Source organism: Artemia franciscana, chromosome 11, assembly GCF_032884065.1.
Source record: "Artemia franciscana chromosome 11, ASM3288406v1, whole genome shotgun sequence".
Taxonomy (NCBI): Eukaryota; Metazoa; Arthropoda; class Branchiopoda; order Anostraca; family Artemiidae; genus Artemia; species Artemia franciscana.
In genome coordinates this window covers 37,720,472-37,748,170 of record NC_088873.1, presented here as the reverse complement: position 1 = coordinate 37,748,170, position 27,699 = coordinate 37,720,472, and the positions used below count along the sequence as shown (strand labels likewise).

The 27,699-nt window shown below is 35.4% G+C and overlaps 1 protein-coding gene across 5 annotated transcripts in view; it reads right to left on the bottom strand.

The window, feature by feature from the left end:
* LOC136033168 (uncharacterized) overlaps positions 1-27,699 on the bottom strand; it is a 102,248-nt gene that overhangs the window by 42,723 nt on the left and 31,826 nt on the right. For 2 of the 5 annotated variants that reach the window (XR_010618870.1, XM_065713849.1), the window contains exons 2-4: positions 16,059-16,494; positions 12,466-12,780; positions 4,530-4,601 (exon numbers count right to left, since the gene is read on the bottom strand). Coding sequence is in view for 4 of the 5 variants with exons in the window: in XM_065713849.1 (XP_065569921.1) it covers positions 4,530-4,601; positions 12,466-12,780; positions 16,059-16,430 (759 nt within the window). In the remaining variant the exon portion in view is untranslated. Of the gene's footprint in view, positions 1-4,529; positions 4,602-12,465; positions 12,781-16,058; positions 16,495-17,106; positions 17,243-17,266; positions 17,296-27,699 lie in introns of those variants that run through there. The other 3 variants (XM_065713851.1, XM_065713852.1, XM_065713850.1) reach the window with 3 other exon arrangements.

The following is a 27,699-nucleotide window of genomic DNA, read 5'->3' as shown; positions in this document are numbered from 1 at the left end:
ATATTTTGCTACTGGCTGATCAAATCCTCATTTTCTCCCCTGTTTGAGTTTATTTTTAATTTTATTATATCCTGTTCTTTTTCGTTTCATGCGTTGCTTTGTTTGGTTCTTTCAGGTTAGCGTGAGACAAGACAAGAGACAGAATAGATTGGTGCACATTAGGGGTGGGGGTGAGGGAAAAGTATTTGAACAGATTGAAGTTAGAAAACAATTCTGACTTCCTAGTATATGCAGAATAATAAACACATTTTGCATGCAGACCTGCTATACTTTACCCCCCCCCCCACCCCCTACTATGCAAATATTTTGACCAAATTTGTTTCTAAAGTGACGAAAAAACTAACGAAGAAACCCGTTTGTTCTCGAGTTTACACAGCGTAAACTTGAGTGAATGGCGCATAATACACAAGCACCATAAAAAGAATGTGTAGCAAATTTATATAACACATTCATAAATAAATATTAATTTAATCTTTATGGTTTCTTATACATTTTACATGCAAAATAATATGCAAGCTGAATTAAGAGCATTTACAACAAAATATATCAATAAAACACGAAAAAACTGTTGGAGATATAAATGATAGATTTTCCAGTTCCGAAAAACTAAGAACACAAAAAAATGGTATTGGTACATTACCCTATTATTTCTGATTTAAGTTTGACGACAAGCTAAAATGATAATTCAAGTAACAAACTAATTTTCAAAATATTCTTTGGGAACATAAAATAGGTAACAAAAAAAATGAACTCAATATTGCCACCTAACTTTCTGTAACTTTCACCGTACTTTCTGCTTACAGCTAAAATTAGAATAGAAATAGTAGTTGAAATTAAAGTGAAAGAGAAAATAACAGAATATAAAATACATAAGAATTGAACTAAAAATTAAACAAATAGGAAATAGAAAATTACTTTAAAACAAAAAAATAAAAATAATTGGGCCTACAAAATATAAGTTTTCGGTTAAAAACTAATAGAGACACAACTTGAATAGACTTCTGTTTTAGTGAATTTTTTACTTTAATCGAATGATTTTTGGAAAATTTGTTGAGTGATTTATTCTAAAACCTGAGCCAAAATGCTACCTGTCCGTCCATAGAGATATTAAAATTACATAGAGAACTGAATGGCTAAAGCTTCAATCGACTCAAGTTTGGATTGATAAGTTAGATTTATAAATGCAAGCTTTGTTAAATACCAAAACCCTTAGGAGTCAGAAAAAGTGAAATTGAGTCCTAAAGACAGGTAATGAGAAAAACCAAAAATTGTCTCGCTTTATGTACCTACCATCAGGGACTACTATCAGGCAGGTAGGGGCGGGGCCTCCCCCCTCCCATAGGTGAATTTTTTTTGCAGTGTTATAGCAAAAATATTTAAAAATAGTCCACCCTTTACATTTTGAAAAATACGACCCCTCCTACATTATCAAGGACTGACACACCACCCTCCACCCCCGAAATAACTAGTGTACGTGCCTGCTTATTATCTATAACGCCTTATCAAAATACTAAAATTTTCGTAAATTTATTGCATTATCCTGTAAGAAGATACAAACAATGTTTCCTTAGTATAACTCGAATAAAAAGGAAAACATTTTCTTAATATGTAAGACATTTATCTTAAATCTTACGATCGAATGATAAGAATGCAAACAAACCCTACAGAATAATTTGAAATCCTGGGAAATATCACTTGGTGACCAATAATAATGAGGAAATTAATTGATAAATTAATGCATTTAGGTTATTTTATGAAATTCAGTTTTCAAGTCTTTTCTTTTTAAATTATATTTGGACTTATCTTTTTAAATATATTTTCTATTTTTGCTTTTCTATATAAAAATAAAGGGAAAACGGAAAATGTATTCCGCTAGGCACAGTTTTGGCTATGAAATTTGTATTCAATTTGAAATCTCTGAGGAATTTGCTCAGAAATTTGTAGAAAGCTGAAAGAAAATAAAATTTTACGTTGTTAGGGGGGAGGGGGTGGAAAAAATTGACATTAACCCATACGCTGAAAGAACTACCTACGCTTCTTGGAGAAGCTGAGGAGAGTTGAATGGAATTTCGCCAAATATAAAGCAGCCTAATAAATACATTTTATTAGGTAATAAAATGTAAAATAAAATACATTTGTTAAAATGTATTAGGTTTTCAATTTAGAAGGATTATGCATTAGGTTAAATGCAGTAGGTTTTAAATGTAAAATACATTTTATTTAAATACATTTTATTTGTAATAAATACAACCTTTTAAATACATCTTAACCATCCCTCTGTTAATGTTTAACCCAATGTTAAAATACATTTTAACATTTATATACAATTTTATTCATTTTAAATACCAAGGACAGTGAAAATGAAATCGAATTTTTGAGTTGGTCAAATGAAAATTTATACAACCATATATATATCTTAAAAAAATATATATATAGAAAAACCGGGATTTAATTTTCAGCAAAGAAGACCTCCACCCGCAGTTATGCGAGTTGTAGCAGGAGTAGCAGGCGCCAAATTTAAAAAAATTGGGCGCCAAATTCTGTAGTAGCAGGCGCCAAATTCAAAAAATTTGGGCGCCAAATTCTGTAGTAGCAGGCGCCAAATTTAAAATATTTGGGCGCCAAATTCTGTAGTAGCAGGCGCCAAATTTAAAAAAAAAACAAACAAAGTAAAAAGTCAGCAAAAAAATAATTTAAAGCATACGGGACGAAACAAGTTTAAAAGGATTTCGTTCCATTGAAGATCTAGTTGTCCTTGCCAATCAACAGATTTATAATGTTTGAATTTTTACGAACGAAATGCGTTCTCAAATACAGCTAATTAGTTTTGTTGAATAATTTTCATAGTTCGATGTGGTAATGTTGCTGTGAATGTTCGATATTCGTAAATGTTGATATTCCCTGGTGAATGTCCGAAATCCCTTTTTTTTTCTCCTTGGATTTAGTCAGCGTTGCCAATCAACTTTTTCAATTTAATGCAAGGTTCGATGATGACAGGTTAGGTTAGATTAGATTGGGTTAGCTTAGGTTTTTAATCCAATTCAGATATTTATACCCACATTTAATCTAACCTAACCTAAACAAACATAATCTAACCTAACAAACTTTTACCATCAATCCTCCTGAAAACACCTGTACACTTCCCAATAACCATTACTATATGTAAGCACTGGTCAAAGTTTGTAACTTGTAGCCCCTCCCACGGGGACTGTGGAGGAGTAAGTTATAAGGTTATATAGTTATAAGGTTTTTCGACTACGCTGAATAAAATGGCTATCTCAGAATTTTGATCCATTGACTTTAGGAAAATAATTAGCGTGGGAGGGGGCATAGGTGCCCTCCAATTTTTTGGGTCACTTAAAAAGGGCACTAGAACTTTTCATTTCCGTTAGAATGAGCCCTCTCGCAACATTCTAGGACAACTGGGTCGATACGATAACCCCTGGGAAAAAGAAAAAAAAACAAACAAACAAATAAACACTGAATCTGATGGTGTCATTTTTGCTAAGATCCTACGACTTTTAGGGGGTGTTTCCCCCTATTTTCCTAAAAAAGGCAAATTTTCTCAGGCTCGTAACTTTTGATGGGTAAGACTAAACTTGATGAAACTTATATATTTAAAATCAGCATTAAAATGCGATTCTTTTGATGTAGCTATTGATATCAAAATTCAATTTTTTAGAGTTTTGGTTACTATTGAGCCGGGTCGCTCCTTACTACAGTTTGTTACCACGAACTGTTTGATAACAGCCGAGATAAAGCTCGGTCAGACTTCATCAGTAATAATTTAGGTGTTATTTTATTCATATTCGAGATATATCAAAGACATAAAATTGTTTAAAAAAGAATAAGAAGAAATGAAGATCAACGGTCAAGCTGGAGGTCATTTAATCAACTTAATTAGACAGCAAGAAGTTAAAGTGTAAACCGGGACAATATCAGACTAGACACTAAAATCTTGTTCAAATTGTCTAAACATTAAATTTACCCATTATACATGTTCAAGTTATATTGTAGATAATCCTAATGGTGCAAAACATAAATTTTGTAATGTTCTATAGCTGTACTAAAAAACAAATAAAACAAAAAATGAATTTATATATCTGTTAAAGATTTCGACTTTGTGAGATTAGACCAAAAAAGCTGACTTAAAAGCTAATTGAATCCAAGCAGAGGAAAAGGAATTTCGGACGTTCATCTGTGAATGTCGACATTAACCAGATTCGGACATTCACGGTGACAATAACAGAGTTGAAAATATGTTACTGTCCTAAAAGATTGAAATAATAATAATTTTGAAAAAAATCTCATAATAAAAAATCTCATAATAAAATAATAATTTTAAAAGAAAAATCTCAGAGAACTGTGTGTTTTAAGTATGAATAGACCGTAAGTGTTAGACCGTAAGCTTTACGGCCTTACGTAGACCGTAAGGCCGTAAAGTGGTTTTTTTTCGATTTTATGCCCTAGATAATTTAAGTAGAAACACTGATATGACGACCTGAAAACCTAAAGAAGTTCATACTTACCTCAACTTTAGGAGTTTGATTTGATTCCATCCTAGCTGAAACCAAACTCGAATCTATGGCATTTTGCCGCTCCTGAAATATAAAAGTGTTTATACAAAACAGCTTCACTAGAATTCAGGGCCAGTTTCTGAAGGAGGGGGCTTAGGGGCACGTGACCCCCGCAAAAGGTCAAAATTTGCACAAAGACAAAGGTGAAGGGGTGACAAGCTCCAGCTGAGGAGCCCAAATTTCACTGCCTCAAACATAAATTGCGTATTAGCCCCTACTATAATCCCAAGTGAAACAAGCTGAAATATCATAAATAATAGGATTTAGCTGACAAAGTGGAAACTAGTATTTAGGTAGCGTGTCTACGTAATTTTTGTTGTAGAAGTGGATCTAAAAAAAGCCCATAAAGTTGCCGATAATGTAACCGAAAATATGAGTTGATCTATAAAGCATTTCTCGACGTAAATATTCGAAATATATTCGAAACCCAAAATTTGAAGACTAAAATTTTTGTAGATTCTCAAACGCTAACACAAATTTTTGAATTATTTAAAATGGTGGGTGCGTAACATGATTTGCATTCAACTTTTCAGACTGTCTTTCTTAGCCGAGATGAAATATTTACTTTTGGGAATATAAAAGAAAGCTTTATACGAGGGGTTATCCACTTTAGGCCATATGGTGTAAATCTAGGAGCACCATGTGAGTCGCAAAGTTCTATTACGCATGACAATCCCCGAAACGCTTGGCATAGTGCCAACAAGCTAGGAACATTTTCGCCACGCTTCGCGCGCGCCACCTTGTGTACGTGATTCCTAAAACTTGGCACCCCTCCACTTAATAGAGACTTAAAACCTCATATAGCTTGGGGCACCCCCATTTACGCCTGATTCCATTAGAAATAGCAGCAGTGCATTGGATTTAGTTATTTTTCTTTTTGTGCTTGAGATTAATTTCCAAATGAGCAGACATACTTAAAAATACATAATTTGCTATCAAGCATGTACCCTGAAATATTGGAAAGAGGCTCCCAATTCGAAAATTTTTTTAAATAGATTGATTATATGAAAAAAACTACGAAACTATAGGAAAGATTCTAAAATCGTAAAATTTTTAGATGGAGAAAGGGATCAAAGACCCCTTTCATGCGCAAATATATGTTGCCTACACCAAATTAGGAATTTATGAAAAAAATGGAAAATATCTCCTTCAGAAAATGGTTATAAACGGCTATAAAATGTTTCGATTTAAACGGTTTTTATGTTCGATTTAACGATTTTTTTTAAAAACGGTTATAAAATGTATCGATTCCACACTTGGAACCCAATTTAAGACCCGTAAGGGACCCTATTCCACTTTGGACCTTCTTGGAGTAGTAACCGAATGAAAATTAATAAAGTACAATCAAGGATGTATCTAAGGGGTTTGAAGACCCCACCCCCAAAATGTTTGTCCGACTCGTAAAAACGTAACAAAATCGAACATAATTTTTTTGCGTTTTTTTTATAACCTCCTCCCCCCGAAAAAATCCTTTTGTAACCCCATCGCGAAAAAATCCTGGATACGGTCCTGAGTACAGTACATTCGCAATTCACTTATTCTTTAATGCATAAAAAAAAAGAAAATTATAACATGCATATTGGATGGAAAGAAGCAGGCCTGCCCAAATGAGAGACGGGGAATCCCCTAGATTATCAAACAGTTTACAAATAGAATGGACAAGAATGAAAAAAGCGAAATGCCGCACTTCCGCGTCCAATTTCTGCTTCTTTATTTAAAGTAAATCATAAGCCTAATAAGCTTTAAAAAAAAGGAACATACCTAGGATGCTTAGGTTGGATGGCAACGCCCCGTTCTGCGGATCAAGAATAACAGATGCCAAAGATCGTCCTTTCTGGACAACCATTTAGGATTAAACAAAAAGGAGACTGTCCCCGAATAGGTTTGGAGAAGGTCGTAAGGAAGGATTTAATAGAAATTGCGACTTCTTGGGAGGGCGTTAAGAGGGTTGCTTTGAATGGATTTCCATGGAGGAGGATCGTGCATAGCTATGTTGGCTTCAAACGGCTTGATGCTGCAGTGAGTTAGTAGCAGTAGCAGCAGCAGTTCAATAAGAAAAGGTAAAGAATTTAATAGTGTGTTTATATTAACGCGTCTTTTCTTGAAACTTCTATATTTTAACCATTTTAATATTCGACCTACCCATTCCTTCGATACTTAATGGTTGGATCTACCATTTTCATAAATATCATTTTATCATAATTACAAACAAAAAACCTTTTACCGTCTATTTGTCAAGGATTATACTACGTGGCATCTTAGGTGAATCCCTAAAAACATACATCCATAAGACTTCAGGAGAATTTGTGAAAGTTCTAGCCTAGAAATCACTTTTTGGGGGCCTAGAAATCACCCAAGAAAATATCCTCAGACGTTTATGAAATATTGGGAGTTTGCCCTGCAAAAAGGGTCTTTCCTACGTACAAAGATCCGTACTGTGGCAGGTAGTACACATTTACAAGAATGTCCACTATTCTTCGCTTTGATGGCTAAATAAGATCTTTCTTAACAATGCGAGGGTACTTATCTGTTTTAACGCCTATGTTAAGTTCTTCATCAAACAGTTCGTGGCAACGAACTGTAGTAAGGAGCCATCCGGCTAAATAGTAACCGAAACTCTAAAAATGGAATTTTGATACCAATAGTTACGTCAAAAGAAATGCAGTTTTATGTTGATTTTAAATATATAAGTTTCATCAAGTTTAGTCTTAACCATCAAAAGTTATGAGCCTGAGAAAATTTGCCTTATTCTAGAAAATAGGCGCAAACACCCCCTATAAGTCATAGAATCTTAACGATTCAACGAACAGAAATTACTCCGTGTATGAAAGGGGCTGTTCCTTCCTCAACGTCCCGCTCTTAACGCTAAAGTTATTTACTGTTTTATAAAGTAGAATTGAGAGAAATAGTCAAACTTTAGCGTAAAGAGCGGGACGTTGAGGAAGGAACAGCCCCTTGCATACACGGAATAACTTCTGTTCGTTTTAAGTTTTAATATCGCTCCTTACTTTCAGTTAAAAAAAACTTGTTTTTTTATTTAATATCCATTAATGATGACAGTCTGCCGAAGATTGTGCTTTTTGACCATCCATCTGTGACCAAACTAGAAGCGGGTGCTTTCCGAATTGAATGGCAGGAGACATGATGGAATGGAATGGACTCCCAATAGGAGATTGGCACTGCGGGGTGGGGTGAACATTGAAAATTGGAATAGATTAGTGTGGAGGAGTAGCTGTGTTGACATCAAGCGGTTTGGTGCAACAGTGAGCTGCTAGCAGTAGTAGCAATAGGATCTCTTCCCAATAGGATAGTCGGCACTTGTGTACTATACCAAACACACTGAAGAAGTAAAGATAATTTAATCATAATGAAATATACCAGAACATGATGAAAATATAATATTTAAGTTTACATAATAACATAATTTGGGCTATATATTTTCACATTAGGGGGGGGGAGTAATGACGGTAAGGTAGGTCGGGTTAGGTTACTTTGCCTATTTATACAAGCCCGGTGCATTCTGTCATTTGTGGTTATGAAACAGGTTTTCTGAGATCTTACATTGAGCAAACTTTTCGACTGTGTTTGGTATAATATATAAGCAGTAGTAGCAATAAGATCTCTACCCAATAGGATAGTCGGTACTTATGTATTATACCAAACACACTGAAGAGGTGAAGATAGGTTAATCATAATGAAATATGCCAAAACATGATGAAAATATAATATTGAATTTTATACCATGACATAATTTGGGCTATACATTTTTACAACATGGGGGTGGGGGGCAAAGTAACCTAACCTAACTCGACGTAACCTTACCGAGAGTTAAGAGAAAGAGTTAAACTGAGAGCGAGGCGTTGAGGAAGAAAAACCCCTTTCATATACGGAGTAATTTCTGTTCGTTTTAAGTTTTAATGTCGCTCCTTACTTTCAGTTAAAAAAACTTGTTTTTTTTTTTATTTAATTTAACTTATAGAGAACCATTCAAAATTCAATGATTCTTCAACAAGGTTAACAGACTATCAACATTCTACTTGACTCAGGCAGACTGAGGTCGGGGGGGTGGGCAAACCGATGTCTGAAAGGGCAGTTGTCACCTGCCCCATATCAAATTACGCCCCAGGGTACCGAGCGTGTCTGAACTCCGCGACACATCTGACGTTATAAGATGTACATCACGTGGCAGAAAATGGGTACTAAAGACATTCTTTCAACTAAAAGTAAGGAGCAACGTTAAATATTAAATCGAGCAGAATTTTTTCTGTTTATGAGAGTGGGCTGCCCACTCATCAATCCCTCACTCTTTACGCTAAGGTTTGACTTTTTGTCCCAATCATTTAAGAACTACTTTTGAAACACAAGGGCCGTCGAATTGGAATAAGAAGCTTTATAGAAGCCCTAAAAACATAGCTTGAAGAGTGGGCTATTGAGGAGGGGGCAATTTATTATATATTTGATATTTAACGGAGTCAAATCCAAGCTCTGTAGAGGAAGTGAAAAGCAATCCCTAAGCTCCAGTCATGAGCATATCTAACAAAGTGAAGGAATCAACCAAGATTGTTGGGTATTGGAAGTCAGCCAAGCCTTATGGGAAGTAAGACCCATTGTCCGAGTCGTGTCTTTTGTATACCCGGTCACAATCTAGCCTCTTCTGCGGGGTGGGAGATCCCTAAATACATATTACGTCGGAAATCAAGAAAATGATTGAAAGTAAATTAATTTCCAAGCTGTGCCTTTTCTAGGTTCTAACTCTTATACCACACTACTTAACATACAGCCAAACTTTTTTACGGGCGGCCAATGACTGGAACAAGTGTAACCTGAGTTGAAAATGTGACGGGCAAGAAAATTTAGCTAATCGCATCGATAAACTAGCCTAAAAACTAAAACTAGACGAATAGAGTAATCTAAGATGGTTAATCAGTTTTAATAAAATCGTCAAATAAATAATATCACAAGCAGTAAGCTAAGTTGAAATGTCTTCCTCGCCAAATGCATTTTCATCTGCATTATCTAATTCATGTACATTTGATGCTTGCAACTGCGTTTGCAAATTGTTATGTTGTTTATCCTGGTCTTTTTTGTTTGCTGGTGGATGACTCAGCTGCACTGGTTGCTGGAAAGGGATTTGTTGGTTCTGTTGCTGTTCGTATTGAATTGAATGTTCATATTGTTGCTGATACTGCATTGGTTGATTATATTGCTGTTGGTATTGCACTGGTTGATTATATTGCTGTTGGTACTGCATTGGATATTGCTGCTGATTCTGCATTGACTGTTGATATGGGATTTGTTGATCATGTTGCGGTTGGTACTGCATTGAATGTTCGGATTGCTGCTTTGGCTGCTGGTAGCTCACTGATTTATACTGTTGCTGCATTGGCTGTTGATATACCTGCATTGGGATTTGAGGGTATTGCGGCACTGGTTGATACTGCTGTTGCAGGTTCTGCGCATTTGAAGCAATATTGTTTTCAGTTTTCACTGCTACCGAGGGCTGCGGAACGAAAAAAAAAATAGTGGCTGTGCTGCATCTGCAACGGGGGCTAATCCAGTTCTCTTGTGATAGCCAACAATAATTTTCTTTGGCAAAAGTTGTCTTGGTTCTCGAAGGGTATGTTCAGGAATAGTACTGTTCACGCTTTCACTTTTGCCATTCACAATGCTTAAGACTAATATATACACTGTGTATTTAATCATAATTTTTGGGTTTGCACAATCCCACAGACAAAATAGTACTGACATTCTCTTTGATAAAATTTAAGAAGTAAATGTTAATATAGTACAAAATTAAGCCTCTTAATTATTCTATTAACATTTTTAATGACTTGAACTCTTGGACAATAATTAGCATAAATGAAGTATGTCGCACAAATGAATTATTTATCGTCTGTTAACCTTGTTGAAGAATCGTTGAATTTTGAATGGTGCTATATAAGTTAAATTATATAAAAAAAACAAGTTTTTTTTAAATGAAAGTAAGGAGCAACATTAAAACTTAAAACGATAAGAAATTACTCGTATATGAAAGGGGCTTTTCCTCCTCAACGCCCCGCTCTTTACGCTAAAGTTTGACTCTTTCTCTTAACTCTATTTTTAAAACAGTAAGAAACTTTAGCGTAAAGAGCGGGGCGTTGAGGAGGAAAAGCCCCTTTCATATACGGAGTAATTTCTGTTCGTTTTAAGTTTTAAACTTGTTTTTATTTAATTTCTGGTCATTTTTTAATTAATGCGTGTTTTGATCTTGGCTCTCCGCTCATAAATAATTAAAACGAAATTTGCATATTAATTAATTGCAGTTAATTGGAAGATTTTGAGAAAAAAGGAAGGATGAGGCCTAGTTGCCCTCCAATTTTTTGATTGCTTAAAAAAGCAACTAGAACTTTTAATTTTTTACAAACGTTTTCATCGGTAAGAAATATACGTAACTTACGAATTAATTTACGTAACGAACTTCGTATGTTTTTATTGCGTGTATGAGGGGGTTCAACCCTCGTCGATACCTCGCTTTTTATCCTAAAGCTTAAATCTTGTCCCAACTCCTGAAGAATGAGCTCTGAATCACAAAGGTCGTAGAATAAATAGTTGAAATTACTAAAAATAATTTATCGTAAAGAGTGAGGTATAACAAGGAGGTAAACCCCTCATATGCGTAATAATTTTTGTTCGTCTTAAGTTTTAATGCTGCTCCTTACTTTCATAGAAAAAACTTTTCATATTAATTTTTTTACTGTTTTTTTAAATAATGCTAGAAAATCCTGAGCCCCCTTCATTGAAATACTCTTCCCCCATGACAAGTTTATCCATGAAAACATCCTCCCACGTAACTCCCCCCCCCTCAAACCTCCCCCCTAAACAAAAAAAATCCCCCTGAAAACGTCCTTTTGGGAAAAAATGAGCTTGGGAGGGGGCCTAGGTGCCCTCCAATTTTTTTGGTCACTTAAAAAGGGCACTAGAACTTTTAATTTCCGTTAAAATGAGCCTTCTCGCGACAGTCTAGGACCACTAAGTCGATACGATCACCCCTGGGGAAAAAAACAAACAAACAAATAAACACGAATCCGTGATCTCTCTTCTGGCAAAAAATGCGAAATTCCACATTTTTGTAGATAGGAGCTTGACTCTTATCTACAATTACGTGCCTGATCTACAGTTACGAGCCTGAGAAGTTGGTCTGCCCGACCAACTTCTACAACAAGGTTCTCTGATACGCTGAATATGATGGTGTGATTTTCGTTAAGATTGCATGACTTTTAGGGGGTGTTTCCTCCTATTTTCTGAGATGAGGCAAATTTTCTCAGGCTCGTAACTTTTGATGGGTATAACTGATCTTGATGAAACTTATATATTTAAAATCAGCATTAAAATATAGTTGTGCTAAAAAATATAGACATATAGTTAAGAGTTAACGACAAATCTTACCATTGCGAGATTAGGTATCACTCAATGAAAGAAGAAACATATTAAATTTTAACATTACCAAATGAAGCAAAATTCAACAAAATTTTTAATGCTGAGGATTTCTGCCAGAAAGATTAATTCCTTTCTGAGGTTTTCTGAGATCTTACAGCCATCAAACTTCTCGACTGTGTTTGGTATAATATATAAGCAGTAGTAGCAGTAGTAGTAGTAGCAATAAGATCTCTTCCCAATAGGATAGTCGGTACTTATGTATTATACCAAACACACTGAAGAAGTGAAGTCTTCTATATTTTTCCTTTCTTCTTTGCTTTGTTTTACTCCTGTTCATGCTTCTTCCTAATTTTTCGTTTATGTGGCATGATTCCTTGCTCTAAAACTACTTCATTTTATGGAGTAGTACCATATAATCTGAGTTATGCTAAAAAGTATAGACATTTGGTAAAGAATCAGCAACAAAACTTACCATAGCGAGATCATGCTTCAATTGCACTCCGTATGTTTTCCTAAAACTTGCTAACCAACCATTACTGGCGGCGAAGTTAAAAAACCCCAACTTCCTAGCTATAGATCTGGCTGTATTCTGAAGCAAGGGCCCCGTTACTCTAATCCCAGTTGCTTCGGCTTCTTTCCACCACTCATACACTCGACGATTTGTTTCCTCATTGCCTGTTCGGCGAGCAGCCCTTTTTCGGTCTGCCCCTCCACCAAGGAAACCAACTTTGCAGACAACATCCCACTCCTTTTGATACCGTTCACGTCGACTCAAAATGTTTAGTATCTGCAATTAAAGAGGTGGAATAAAGTAAAATGAGATGGAGATGAAAAGAGATGGAATAAAATAATAAAATTAACAGTATATAGCAGACGCTTTAGGTGAAATAGATAAAAAATAACTCATTTGCAAGTTTTTATTGTTAATGTTATTGAGGAAATACGACCCAAATTGCCATAAAAAGAGGCGTAGTCTTTGCTGGACTGTGTAGTATGAAGTACAAGGTGGTACTTTAGTACTTTTCCGAATAAGCACAGCGCATAACTTCTCCTGAACTATTTTGGAATATCGTAACCGTAATTAATAGTATTAGCCAAAATAAAATACCCAATTCGTTTAGTTTATCTAAACAACTTAAAAAAAGAAATTATTTTCCATGATCCGAATAACGTTTCCCGAATCTTGACAATCCTAGTAAATTTTCATAACCGAATTTCTCTTCCCTAACAGCTATTTTCCCAAATATCCTCATTATTTAAGAGTCAACGACAGATAAGATTACCATTGTAATTCAGAATTAGATAAAAGACTTTTTTTCCAAAAAAAGTAAAAAGTGAAATTAACACTTAACATAAATTCCCCTATACTGGAGACACTGCTCCTCTCCCACTATTTACGCTAAGGTTTAGCCAGTATTTTCCTGAAAACATTTTAGAATCCAACAAATACAACCAGTTTACTTTGTCGATAACTTTTCGAAACATTTGGGCTGTAGAGCAGGGGGTTTAGGGACACGGATAATACCCTTTCAAATTCGTATAGGAGAATTCCTATTTGTTTCATGTTTTAGTATTGCTATTCACTTTCATATTTCAGAATGTTTCAGGGTTTGTTCAACATTTGAATACAAAAATTTTCTAAATATTGTCTCTAATAAGTGCTTTTCGTGCATGGACTATGAGTATGTCTCTAGGAACTAAAAAAAATTAGGCAGCAGGATGCAGTGGCAGGGGGAGGGGCAAAATGTATTTTTCAAAATATAGTAGGAGGGAGCATTTTTTGCATACAAAAATTTTCTAAATATTGTCTCTAATAAGTGCTTTTCGTGCATGGACTATGAGTATGTCTCTAGGAACTAAAAAAAAAATTGTGCAGCAGGATGCAGTGGCAGGGGGAGGGGACAAAATGTGTTTTTCAAAATATAGTAGGAGGGAGCATTTTTTGCATACAAAAATTTTCTAAATACTGTCTCTAATAAGTGCTTTTCGTGCATGGACTATGAGTATGTCTCTAGAAACAAAAAAAAAAATTCTGCAGCAGGATGCAGTGGCAGGGGGAGGGGACAAAATGTATTTTTCAAAATATAGTAGGAGGGAGCATTTTTTGCATACAAAAATTTTCTAAATACTGTCTCTAATAAGTGCTTTTCGTGCATGGACTATGAGTATGTCTCTAGGAACTAAAAAAAATTAGGCAGCAGGATGCAGTGGCAGGGGGAGGGGACAAAATGTGTTTTTCAAAATATAGTAGGAGGGAGCATTTTTTGCATACAAAAATTTTCTAAATACTGTCTCTAATAAGTGCTTTTCGTGCATGGACTATGAGTATGTCTCTAGGAACAAAAAAAACAAACTCTACAGCAGGATGCAGTGACAGGGGGAGGGGACAAAATGTATTTTTCAAAATATAGTAGGAGGGAGCATTTTTTGCATACAAAAATTTTCTAAATATTGTCTCTAATAAGTGCTTTTCGTGCATGGACTATGAGCATGTCTCTAGGAACTAAAAAAAATTAGGCAGCAGGATGCAGTGGCAGGGGGAGGGGACAAAATGTGTTTTTCAAAATATAGTAGGAGGGAGCATTTTTTGCATACAAAAATTTTCTAAATACTGTCTCTAATAAGTGCTTTTCGTGCATGGACTATGAGTATGTCTCTAGGAACTAAAAAAAAAATTGTGCAGCAGGATGCAGTGGCAGGGGGAGGGGACAAAATGTGTTTTTCAAAATATAGTAGGAGGGAGCATTTTTTGAATACAAAAATTTTCTAAATATTGTCTCTAATAAGTGCTTTTCGTGCATGGACTATGAGTATGTCTCTAGGAACAAAAAAAATGGTGCAGCAGGATGCAATGGCAGGGGGAGGGGACAAAATGTGTTTTTCAAAATATAGTAGGAGGGAGCATTTTTTTTACTCTTATTATTGAAAAAATCAAAAAGGGCATTTTTCAAAAGATTCCCCTCCCCCTTAAAAATATTTTCAAAATCTAGAGACAGACAAAATATATGGGGACACATGTCCTCTCATAATTCCCGCCTCTGAAAGGATGTCCTCTGAAACTGTGGCTTTATACATAACTTGTCGATGGTGTTTTTTCTTTTTTACCTTAAATCTTTCCACCTCTCTTCTCAGCGTTACAAACTTATTTACTTACCAAAACTGATAAAACAATCTATGTAACATCTACACATACAAAGAAACAATTCAGAAAACTTTATAGAGTACTATTTAAATTTGAACAATTAAAATTTGAACTTAATTTTGATCAGTCAGACATTATGCAGGGTGCCCTTTCGTCATAGAGCACAATTCCCTCGGTGGCCCTGAAATTACAAAATTCAGCAAAAATAATTTTCAGTGTTTTAAAACTGATTGATTATTTCAATTTCCGCTCAATACCATTTTGACCCTACCCGCGCTAAAATCGTTGCTCGCAGTACAGTATTGCAGATGTACTCACAAAATTTGCACGGTTTATTTGATTAGAGTATAAACCATTCTGCCACTTAGTATTATAGTTATAGAGCGTATAGCTAGGAATTTTCTGGGGGGAACAAACTACAGGGGAGGGGGGCTGATTGACGAGTTTCTGTCATTAATTAAATGTACACTTGATTTTGAGAACTGTTTAGGGTAGTATGAATTCGGTGGGGGAGGGGGTAGCCACATATATATTTACGTCAATGCTAACTTTACAAGTAAATAAAACGCATCTTAACTCGGTGGATCACGAAGGCGGCAATTTCTTGATTATTAGATACCCCCTTTACGCTGGAAATAGAAGAATAGTGGCATACTAGTGCTGCTCCAACTAAACAATCATCGCAGTACCAAGCCACCTGAGGTGAACAGAACTGTGCACGCTCATCCTCCCCCTCCCCACCCAAAGTGTTCAATTTGATATCTTCTTAACCCATTCGAAGACGTCCTACTTTCCACTTGACCCCTAAAAGGATGGCGAAAACACGATTTTTGGAAGCCTAATATACTTCATCCGTAAAACATGCCCTATCCGTCTTAAGAATTGTTAGGGACTAAAAATCAAAAATAGAAGGGCAAACCTACCTGAGTTTTGCCACAGCCAAACTCAAGTGCAATCTGCCTCATAGTTTTCCCCGAGTCTCTTGCATTAATGACCTTAATCTTCTCTCTCAATGGCAGTTCTAGTCTCGAGCCTGCACCTCTTTTTCTGCTTTTGACCTCTAAGCCACTACAGCTTGCTGGTTCCTGGGCAGATTCATTTCCTTTAAGCTCTTTCAGCTCTTCATTGCTTGACGAGTGTCCTAAAGAGCTAGATGAACTACAAGTTCCATTTTCTGGTACGATCTCAGGCGGGGCTTTCCGTATTACGGATGTTCTCATTACTGGAGATGTGCCGATAAAATGCATCTTCAGTTCACTTGATATTTCAGGGTTGGCAATCGTGTTGTGTTCCATTTTAACATAAACACGTGGTTCTGCTAAAACACATACGTAACATGACTGCTAAGAATCCAAATTCCTGAAATAAAAGGCATAGGTTATGGACACGCCAAATACAATAAATCCGTTTTTAGGGAAGAGTCACTGGGGGTTTATGGAAGCGTACATTTCTGTTTATCTGACGCCAGTCACACTTAAGGTTTAAAAATCTGGAAACAACAAATAATGAAGATGAACATATATATATATATATATATATATATATATATATATATATATATATATATATATATATATATATATGACGCTAAATTTTGATATTAAGTTCAAAATTCTCCTAGTTTGTTTCACGAAAGAACCTAACTTCACTTATCGAGTGTATTCTGAAAAATACACAAATAACTTAAATTTATATCAAATACAAGCTGCATGTTAAATACTAATTACATAATATATTAAATATTATATACATATATATATATATATATATATATATATATATATATATATATATATATATATATATATATATATATATGATGCTAAATTTTGATATTAAGTTCAAAATTCTCCCACTATTCAGCATTTTAGAGAAGGTCCTAAAAAAAAAAAAAAAAAAAAAAAAAACTTTACAGCCAATTAATTAGACAGCCGGCCATTGAACCTATCATAAAATAGATGAAAAGCTTACTTGTTTACTTTACAAATCCCCTACAGTACAATAAATAAAAATATGTATTCCAACGGATGAATTAATATATTAAACACAGACAATCTTCCCACTACACCTGGTATGAAGTCTCTAAAACAACTAAGTAATATACTAAAAAACACGAAAAAAATTTCAAAACCTCGATTACACAACAAATGACGTATCTACAACTCTTAAACGAAAAAAAACCCTCAGCAAACTGTTGCATTATAGAGTTAAGCACAGAGCAACAGCAATAGCAAGCTCCACGGAGTTTTTTGTTTTTATCTCTTCCGGCTAAATTCAGCTGGTTTAAATAATCCAAAAAACACGTATTGTGAAGGTATCATTGCGCAACACCGGTCGGAGTAGACTGCCAAAAATTTCCCTCTTCGCCACAACACTAAAATTGTTGCCGTGTCATTCTTTTCAGGAATTAATCGCCTTGATAACTCCATGGATTTTCACAGTAAATTGAAAGGAAATAGCACGTCACAAAACCAAAACGTATTATGAACAAAAGCAAGCTATGCTCTATGTACAATTGCTGTTCGCAGTTTCTTGATTGTATGTAAATGACGGCAGACACAGGTGGTTATGATTTGCACACGCTTTTTTAAAGGTTCATGCACGAAGAAGGGAGGGCAGAGACAGTTTCAAGGGAGAGACTGAAAAGGCACTTACCCCGAGTAAAGGAATTTTAGGGGGGCGCAATTTCAAAGAAATAATCTAACGATTATAATTATCTTGTAATTTTTGAAATTTTATTTTTATTAAATAAAGTGGAGAGCGCAGTTAATAAATGAAAACAATTAATAAAATATTAATTGACTAAATAAAAATGCTCAAATTTAAATAATTAATAACAACTAAACAATTTAAATAATAAACAAAAAAATAATTCAACAATGAATTATTAATTGAGGAATAAATTGAAAATTATTTTGCTAATGAAAATGAAAATTTTGTTAAAATTTGCCTGAAAATTTTGTGGGAGACAATCAAGATTTTGGCCTGGGCACAAGAGAGGCAAGAACCACCACTGGGAGGGGGAGAGACAAGGGAGGTATTTCACTCAATCTAATGGAATTTCAAGATTAAAAATACTTTTACAGTAAGATTTCCTATTTTTGTGTACTTTTTGCGCTTTAAATGTGCCCCCTTCTCCAAAATTAAATTCCGGCATAAGCGTCGGCCACTTCGGACACATAGTAGACACTAACATAAAACAAAAGTATGATCAGAGCATAACCAGCAGAGATGTGCGTAGGGGGTTTTGAGAGTGGGTAATCCTCCTCCAAAACTCAAAATTTTCCTGTATTTTTAAGCGGTTCTTGTTCAAATTATTTTTTTCACTGCTCCCCCAAAAGAAAAATTTTGCGTACATGTTTGTTGGACAGCCGATGAGTTTTTTTTTTTTTTTTTTTTAAGGCGAGGGACTGAAGAAATATCTGCTAAGGGGTGGGGGTATGATTATTCTCTTATGCGTTTTTGGTATTCCATTGGAGGTGAGGATTGAAATCAGCAATTGTCGAATACACTGTTTAAGCTACTTAGCCTACCATTGGTGGTTCCATGGATATTTTGTCACTTATCAGCGGCCTTTCCCTGGTTTGGGGCAATAATTGAAGGATTTACTCTCACTAAGGTACAGATTTCCTGGTCTTTTAATATGGCAAGCCGTTTACGTTTCTTTTTTCAGTAGTTTCTCTACTATTTAAATTTCTTGTCTTTTTTACCTTTTTCTTCTAATGTTCTTAGTAGATAATGCATTTTTTGTTATTAAAAGGAATATGCGTCTGTAATTTTCTTCGGTATATTTATATAGTAGACATAGAAACAGGGAGGCTTCGAGCGCAGATTCCCATTTTTATGTCCTCAAATGGCTGGCTCACACTTCATTATCATGTACTCACACCTCTTTATCAAATTATTGGTCACTTTCCTGTTTTCGACTTTTCTTATGACTTTTGAATTTGCCCAACTCTGTTCCGGATTAAATAAAAGAAAACAAGTTTTTCAACTAAAAGTATGAAGTAACATTAAAACTGAAAACCAACAGAAATTATTCTGGGTATGAGAGGGGGATGACCTTTTACCCCTTGCTAGTTACAATGCAGTTTTTTAGTCCTTTAAAAAGCTCCTTATTCCACTTCTTAAAGAATTGGGAGAAAGATCAAACTTTAGCAGAAATAGCGGGAGATAGAGGATGGGTAGTCCTTCTCATATGCGGAATAATTTCTGCTCGTTTTATGTTATAATGTCGATCCTTACTTTCAGTCAAAAAAACTGAAATAAAACTTTTTTTATTTCATGCAGGTTAAATGCAGGTTAATTGAATTTTTTTCTTCTTCTTTTCTTGTCTTTTTTCCTTTCTTTTTCTTTTCTTTTCTTTTTTATTTTCTTCTTCTTTTTCGTATCATTTTTATTTGTATGTGTATTGGGGTTGTAAGCCCAAACAAGCTTTGCTTCGGGCCATTTGCTTGTTTTGTTTTGTTATTTATATTAGTAAACCCATCTTTCTCTGGAAAAAAAATAAAAAAATAAAAAAATTACGATCATTTTTAAAATCGCGCCGGATTTAAGATTTTAAATCTTTCTCCCACTTCCAGGGAAAATTAAACACGGAAAATTTCCTTTCCATTGAAAATACTCCCCGTGGAAAATCCCCCAGCGAAAAATAACCCCCCCCCCCAAAAAAAAAAAACACATTCCCATATATTTCCCAATAACAAAAACTGTATACAAACAATGGGGAAATTGTATAGCTTACAGTCCTTTTTCCATGGGCTTTTGGGGGCCATGTCATTCCCATAGGCATTGTTACTGGACCTTTCAACTATGAGGAATAAAATGCCTGTATCAAAATTTTGATCGGATTTCTTTGGGGAAATAGTGGTGTGGGAACGGGGGCTCGTTGCACTGCAATCTTTTTGGTCACTTAAGAAGTAGCTATTGTACACCTGAGATTGATTTTTTTTTTTATTATTCCTTTTGATTTCGGATTCCTTCATCTTTTAAGTTGATATAGTGGTGTGGGAACGGGGGCTCGTTGCCCTCCAATCTTTTTGGTCACTTAAAAAGGCCACTAAAACTTTTAATTTCCATTCGAATGGAGTAGTTATTGAACACCTGGGATTTATTTCTGTATTATTATTCCTTTTGATTTCGGATTACTTCGTTTTTTAAGTTGATATAGTGGTGTGGGAACGGGGCTCGTTGCCCTCCAATCTTTTCAGTCATTCAAAAAGGTCACTAAAACTTTTAATTTCCATTCGAATGAGCCGTAGAGTTCAAAAATCCACGTTTTTGCAAATAAGAGCTTAAAACTTCTATAGTAGAGTTCTCGGATATACTGAATCTGATGGTGTGATTTTCATTAAAATCACTGGGCTTTTTGGTTTCCCTTTTCCAAAAAAAAAAATCAGTCAAATTTTCTTAGGTTCATAGCTGTTGATGGGTAACATTAAACTTAATCAATTTTATAAATTTGGAATCAGCAGAAAAATCTAAATTTTTTGACGCATGAATTGTTACCAAAATTTGATTTTTTTTTTATTATTATTATTAGTCTCGGTTAATATTGGGTCGAGTCGTCCCTTACTTACAGTTCTCTACCAAGAATTGTTTGATGGTTCTCGTTTTTATTTTCAACCAAGTAACTTTATTTTTCAGCATATTACAGATTGCCCAAGATTGTGCGTTTAGGCCATCAATCAGGAGCTAAACGAAAAGCAACTCATTCCCGAATAGAATGGAAGGGGCCATAAGAAATGATTTGAAGGAAACTGGAACTACCGGAGAGGCTGGGAGGGAGTAAAAGAGCGAAGCTTTGAATAGCTTGAGGTAGAGGGCGAGCATGCGCAGCTTTGTTGGCCCTAAGAGGCTTGGTGCTGCAATAAGTTGGTAGTAGTAGCAGCTGTCTTCATAAAAGACCTAAAGAGAAACTGCCCGATTATGACAGGACCAAATAAGAAAATCGTGAAAAATGACAAAAGAAAAAGAAGAACAATCAAACGAATATTTTGCATGAATACAAGAAGTCGACCTCGGCGTTGAGAAAGCAAGAATAAAAACCTCGACAGCTTCAAAAAAGAAAGGAATCAAAAATAAGAAAAATAATAAAAAGAAAAATCAAGCCGATCTTCATGGAGTAGCCATTGAACAGCTGAGTTTGATTTTTTTATTATTATTATTATCATTATTCCCTTAGATTTCGGATTCCTTCGTTTTTTAAGTTGATATGCTTTATTCTTTATTTCTCAACGCTGAGGACGCCTTCTTGTATACAGGGGAAATATTAGTTTCACTGTTCTCCTTTTTCTTCTTACTGGCCATAAATTCGTCGATTTTTAAAATTTTCTTCTTTGGTTTAGTTGGTCACTCTCTAATTTATATTGTCCAAAATATTTCATTTCATTAGTATTTATTTTCTTTTCACTTTCTTCTCCATGTCACTCAGCACATGTTGGTACAGAGCCCCTAAGTTCATGGACTATGGGCAAGAGCCCATTAAGTCACATGTTATGATGGCCCTGACAAGAGCTAAGCATTTGTCAGAGGGCGTAGTTAAGACAAAACAGGGACCCAAATATTTATCTTAGTTTTCAAATGATTTCTGACTGGTCCCAATTTCATTGGTTAGTCTGCATTTTGAGTCCTGATTATCAGGCCTCCCTGGCCGTCATCGTAATATTTTCCTTCATTTATTTCATCTATTTTCATTTAATTGAGGAATCTTTGAAGTCGGTTAACATCACAGCGTGATTATCCATCATTTACTTAATTTGTCCTTTCCTCAACTTTTTTTTTCAAGTCATCCATCAAAAAAACATTTTCGTAATATTCTCTGTTCTCTTGTTGCCAGTCCTCCCATGTGTTTCGAAATCAAGAGAAAAGGCATCCATGGTTTTCCGCAAGAATTTCCAGATCAACAATATCACGTAGACACTTTATTCTTGCTCCTATTGGCTAGCTGAGCGTGGAAGAATTTTTGTTTTTCTGTAAGTCCTTGAAAGTGACAAAGTGGTATAACAAATGCTGTTAAACTTAAGGAAATTAAAACAATTGTAAGAAGAAAAAAATGTCTGTCAAGGATGTTTCCATTATTAAGTTCGCACACCCATGGTTAGCGCATTTAACCTCATTTGATTTGAATATTCTGGCCCATTATGTTTTCAATAACGTCCAACTGACCAATGTTTATAGCATGAAACATCCACAAAATCAGTTATGTAGCAGGAAAGTAATGAATAAAACAAGGTATGAGGAACAACGAGACGGCAGGGTAAAAGAAACAACGAAGAAAAGTGGCAAAAAATGTTCATTACTGATTTTGATTCTATTGCAATCAGGCATGTAGGCTACTCTTGAATTAATTAATCCGAACAGAATGACAAATTCGTAGAAATAAAATTGGCGAATAAGAATATTGGAGGCAAGTATGGAAAGAAGTTGCGAAATTCATGTGATTTTTTGTTGAGTTACGCCCTTGCACTCCCCCCCCCACGGTTCATCCTATGCCTGATAGTAGCACGGATATAGTGGAGATTTTTTGTATTATTTTCTTCGAGTTTAAGCCCATGCCCATCCGGGAACATTGGGTTTCCTCCAGACAAATTCCTATGAATGTGTGTGTTACCTGTCATCAGTTTAAAAACGAAACAGAGAACATAAACAAATTTCTCACATGGTATGTTATCCCAATTCGATTTTAATTAGACACATATACACACCCACTTGTATACCCACCCACTTTGGTCAATAGACAAATTTTCAACATTTCCTAAAGAAATATCTATCATGTTAGTAGCATAAAATCCTTTGTCTGACGTCGAAGTTTGGCATTAGTAGACTAGAAACAGTCAAAGTGGCCAAAAAATGTTTATTGGTGTATTTTGATTCTATTGCAGTCAGGCATGTAGGCTACTCTGGAATTTTTGGAAAACCTGGGACAAATTCGTAGAAACAAAACTGGCGAATAAGAATATTACAGGCATTTATGGGAAGAAGTTGCAAAATTCACGAGATCGTTGGTAGAGTTACGCCCTTGCAAAGTCCCCCTGGTTCACCCTGTGTCTGGTATTAGCAGGGATATAGTGGAGATTTTTTGTATTACCTTTTTCGAAATTAACCCCATGCCCATCCGGGAACATTGTGTTTCCTCCAGAACAAATTCTTATGTATGTGTGTGTTACCTGTTATCAGTTTAAAAACGAAAAAGAGAACACAAACAAATTCCTCACATGGTATGTAATCCCAATCCTATTTTAATTTAACACATATACACACCCGTTTGCATACTCGCCCACTTTGCTCAATAGACAAATTTTTCAACAGTCAGTGCCCTCTTAGCGGTGAACTTTTTTTTTTCTATCTCAGATTGTTTCCTATGAGAATATCTATGATGTTAGCAATATAAAATTCTTTTTCTGACATCGAAGTTTGGCGTTAGTAGACTAGAAACAAGTCAATCAGATGTTACTTCTATCTTTCCCTTTTAATAGCCTGAGACCTGTTTTTACCCAACTTATACTTGTGAAAACACGTCTTGGGTGCAGTGTTTGTAAATAACAAACATTATTTTTCTGTTTGTGAGCAAAGAAACCTAAACCATCCAAACAAAGACAGAACACAACGAGAAATAATTATTTTTGACCTTTCTTTAAAGATCCAATATTACCAAAGATCCATCCTATGGCCAAATTTCTAACAATACATAGAACTTAAAAAAAATCGCATGCTGACCAATGGTCCGCGTAGCGCAAGTACTAATGTCCTAATTTTCTACCTTCGGCCGAGAGCGCAATGCGTGGTTGCGGCAATAAACAATACGAGCAGATCCAGAATGTGGCAAAAGAAACATTCAGTATAAGAAAAATAACTTCTTTCAGCATTGGTAATTTGAATAGAAAAGCACTTGAATAAGGTTTTGACGTTGCCTAACAAAAACCTAGGGTAAACAATATACCCAAATAAAGTCAGCCCATAAAAAAGACCCACGGACAAACAAGATTGTAGTTAGTAAATATAAGCTATCCTGAACTCAAAACCAGAGGCCACCATATTCAAGTAATTTATTTCAAACTAATCATCATCAAATAGGACTCATCAGAGAAACAAACACTACTCTTTATTGGTTTCGGCGCTCCAAATTCCTAACCCACACATAGCGCTGTGACTACCACATGATAGTAAATATGGCTAAATAAGCATCATTCTACATACTCATAAAATTCCCTCACCAAAATTTACCAGAAGATCTACTGCCTTACTTTTACTTGAGACAGGACACAAGCTATATTCACATTTTAGATATATTGACACACAATATATTGACATTTTATATGCAGATTTTCAATATAAATTTCGAGTCCAACGCGGGCGTACCAAACATTTAAAGTGAGTCAAACTAGTTTCCTAGCCTTCTTTACTCGGAAAATGGCACCAAGTAGTGTCAATTTTGGTGCCAAATGGCCCTTTAATCTGGGCCTGTCAAGACAAAATTATAAAAAATGCGTAAAAATGAGCATTAGGTTTCGAAACAGCATTTAACCACCACCCCCCTACGATCTTCCAGCAGTCTTCTAGCGATGGAGAAAAAAAGAGACATTGGTGTCTCGATTCTAACATCAATGCGGTTTTCTGTGTTTTCAAAGGTGATTTCGGTTGTGTGTTCAAAGATGATTATTGATTTCTGTTTATAGCCAATGATGTTTCCAAAAATGTACTTATTATTTCGGTCCAACGCCATTTTAGAGAGATGTTATACTCTTGTTTCGAAATTCCCAATGAATTTCCGAAATCAAAAAATACTGAAATATTTCATCTGGGTAGTAGGTCATCATTACTGAATCCCTATCAAAATAGAAGTAGGTCTCGCTAGTCATTTTCGTCTTTAAAATTTTTTTAAATATACGAAATTTTTATTTTTTGGAGCTTTTGGCACGTTTCCACACCGAAATATGGCATTTTCAACGCAAACATTAGCATTTGAGAGCAAAAGAAAGCCACGTGGATGCAGAACAGATACGGTTCTACCATAAACCAGAAGTTGAGTTACAACTACAACTTTCTACACTTTCATACAACTTTCTACATCCCTAGTTACAACTTTCTAGGAAAAATAGCTCAGTAAAATCACCCAGAAAAGAGTAAAACAATGTTCTGAGAATGGTATAATAGCAAGGAAAAAAAGATCATCCAGAAAGCCTCTTAAGGTTATTTTCAGACTCAGACTTCCTATAGGAAACCTTCATATTACCCTCAGAAAATCACAGGCAGGAAATCTTATTCATATTATTAGACGTCATTTAGAACAGTATCCTCAAAGGAATCCTTCAGCCTAATTTAATATGGGTTTCACTAATTTCAAACAACCAAAAAATATAACAAAATTTTTACCAAATTCAAAATTACCCAAAGTAGTGGCATATGGTCATTATTTTTCGCGGTACAAATCATTGGTAGAAATTAGCCCCTCCTTTACAAAATCGGGTTTATCTCAATATATATAATGAATGGGAGGAATTTTAAGAGTAACATTATGATAGCCTACATTTTAGAAAAACTTCACTACTAATACAAAACTGCATACTTCATCTTAATCACCCAGTCTTCAGCCTTCCCGTAAACAGCAATGATTTTCCGCATGTTTCATGAGATTGATTTGTTTCATCAGAACACCCCTCCTGAACCCCCCACCCCCGGTCATCTTTAACCGAAATCTTAAGACTAGGTTTCGGAAGTAAATGGCAGCATATTTTTATTTTCTCATCTTTTTTCATCCTATGTCCTATGCAGCACGGCAAAGATCATGGGAGAGCATAAAATCAAATGGGAAAGTAAGATTCTGCTTGACTTGATTATACAGATAATTTATATTTCCAATTTAGAAATATTAGCATAATGAACGATCTTTGGAGGTTTGAAGAGTTCAGGGTGCAAGAATAGGTTCAAAAAATTAATGTTACGAATGACTAAATCGCTTAGACTAGGAATGAATGAAGGTGAAGAGGTAATGTTGTCTAACAAGAAGATCTGTCAAGAAGATCTGTCAAGAGGATAGCTTGACATATCTGGGTAGCAATTAGTAAATAAACGCACTTGATTCTTGACAGATAGCTTGACATATATCATGACATTATTTTGTGACATTATCACGAACGGTGCATAGGCTCATTTATGAGCACTGAGGATCAGAAAAGCTCGAGGTCAGACTCACTAACACAGGAATGGGTTAACATTGACCCACATACTAATTGCGAAGGGTAAGAAGCTTGAGCATATCCTATATTGGATTTTTTTGTAAATAAAAGCTTGAATTTAAAGGTAATATTCGATCGTTTAATTTCTACTTTTTTGATATGTCCCTGCTTTGAATATTGCCATTCAAAAAGGCATTTGGTTCTAAGGTACTGGCAAAGAGAAATTACGCATTGATGCAGTTCCGTATTGAAAAGTTTGCATTGACTGATTTGTTTATTTGTGTGACATATTATAAATCAACACAGATGTTTCTAAATCATATGTGACTAAATTGCTTGGACTAGGAATGAATGAAGGTGAAGAGGTAATGTAGTCTAACAAGAATATCTGTCAAGTGAATAGCTTGACAGATCTGGGTAGCATTATTAGTAAATACGGTGGATACAGCGAAGATGTAAAAAGTAGAGTAGGCAAGTCCCAGGGTGTTTTTTGACAGCAAAAAAAAGTTTGGAAGAATAGAAAGACAAGTCTGCAAACCAAGATCAGAACACTGGAAGCTACAGTGAAGACACTGGTCAAGCATGGGTCTGAACCGTGGGCGCTTTGGAAAATGGAGGAGGATTATAGGAACTGTCGACAGATAGTTTGGGGGGTGCCCGTTTGACTGACCGTATTTCAAACAGCAAGCTATATGTAAAGTCTGATTCTATCCCACATTGTAGAGATATAATAAAGAAAGGTTAAAATGGCTAGGAAACGTTGTGCAGATGAAGAATGACATATTGCCAAAAATCATCCTTTTTGGCCATTCATCTAAGTCCAAACGAAATGGGCCATATATAGCCATCACCGATTGGGGTGGAAAGAGGTCGTAAGAAGGGCTTTAAAGGAAATTCTTGTGAGGGTGTAAGGAGGGAAGCTTTCCGTACAATTGGATGGAAGAAGAACGTGCACAGCTGTGTTGGCCTCAGGCAGCATGGTGCTTCAGTGGGTTGTTAGTAGTAGTAGCAGCAGTAATATCTCTTCCTTAAACGTATATCCTTTTAAGTTTCAGTATAAAGACTTTCAAAGGCATTTTTGTTTTGGTTCATTTTACAGATTACTGTTAGTAAAGGTAAAAAAAGGTAAAGGATACGGCATTAGACTTTACAGTCCGTACCGGGGGTGCTGATCTCCGTTTCTTGGCCCTTCAGCCAGGAAGTGCAATGGGGGGTTGGGGGCCATCCATCCTGTGCTTTCGCACACCCTTCCTGTTTACCTTCCCCAGATTTCTCCCGGTACCCATTTAGAGCTGGGTCGACTCTGGCTAAGCTTACAGAGTCACGCCACTGACCATTACACTGACAATTAAAGCGTTTAATTGTTTTAAAAAGTAGAATTGTGACA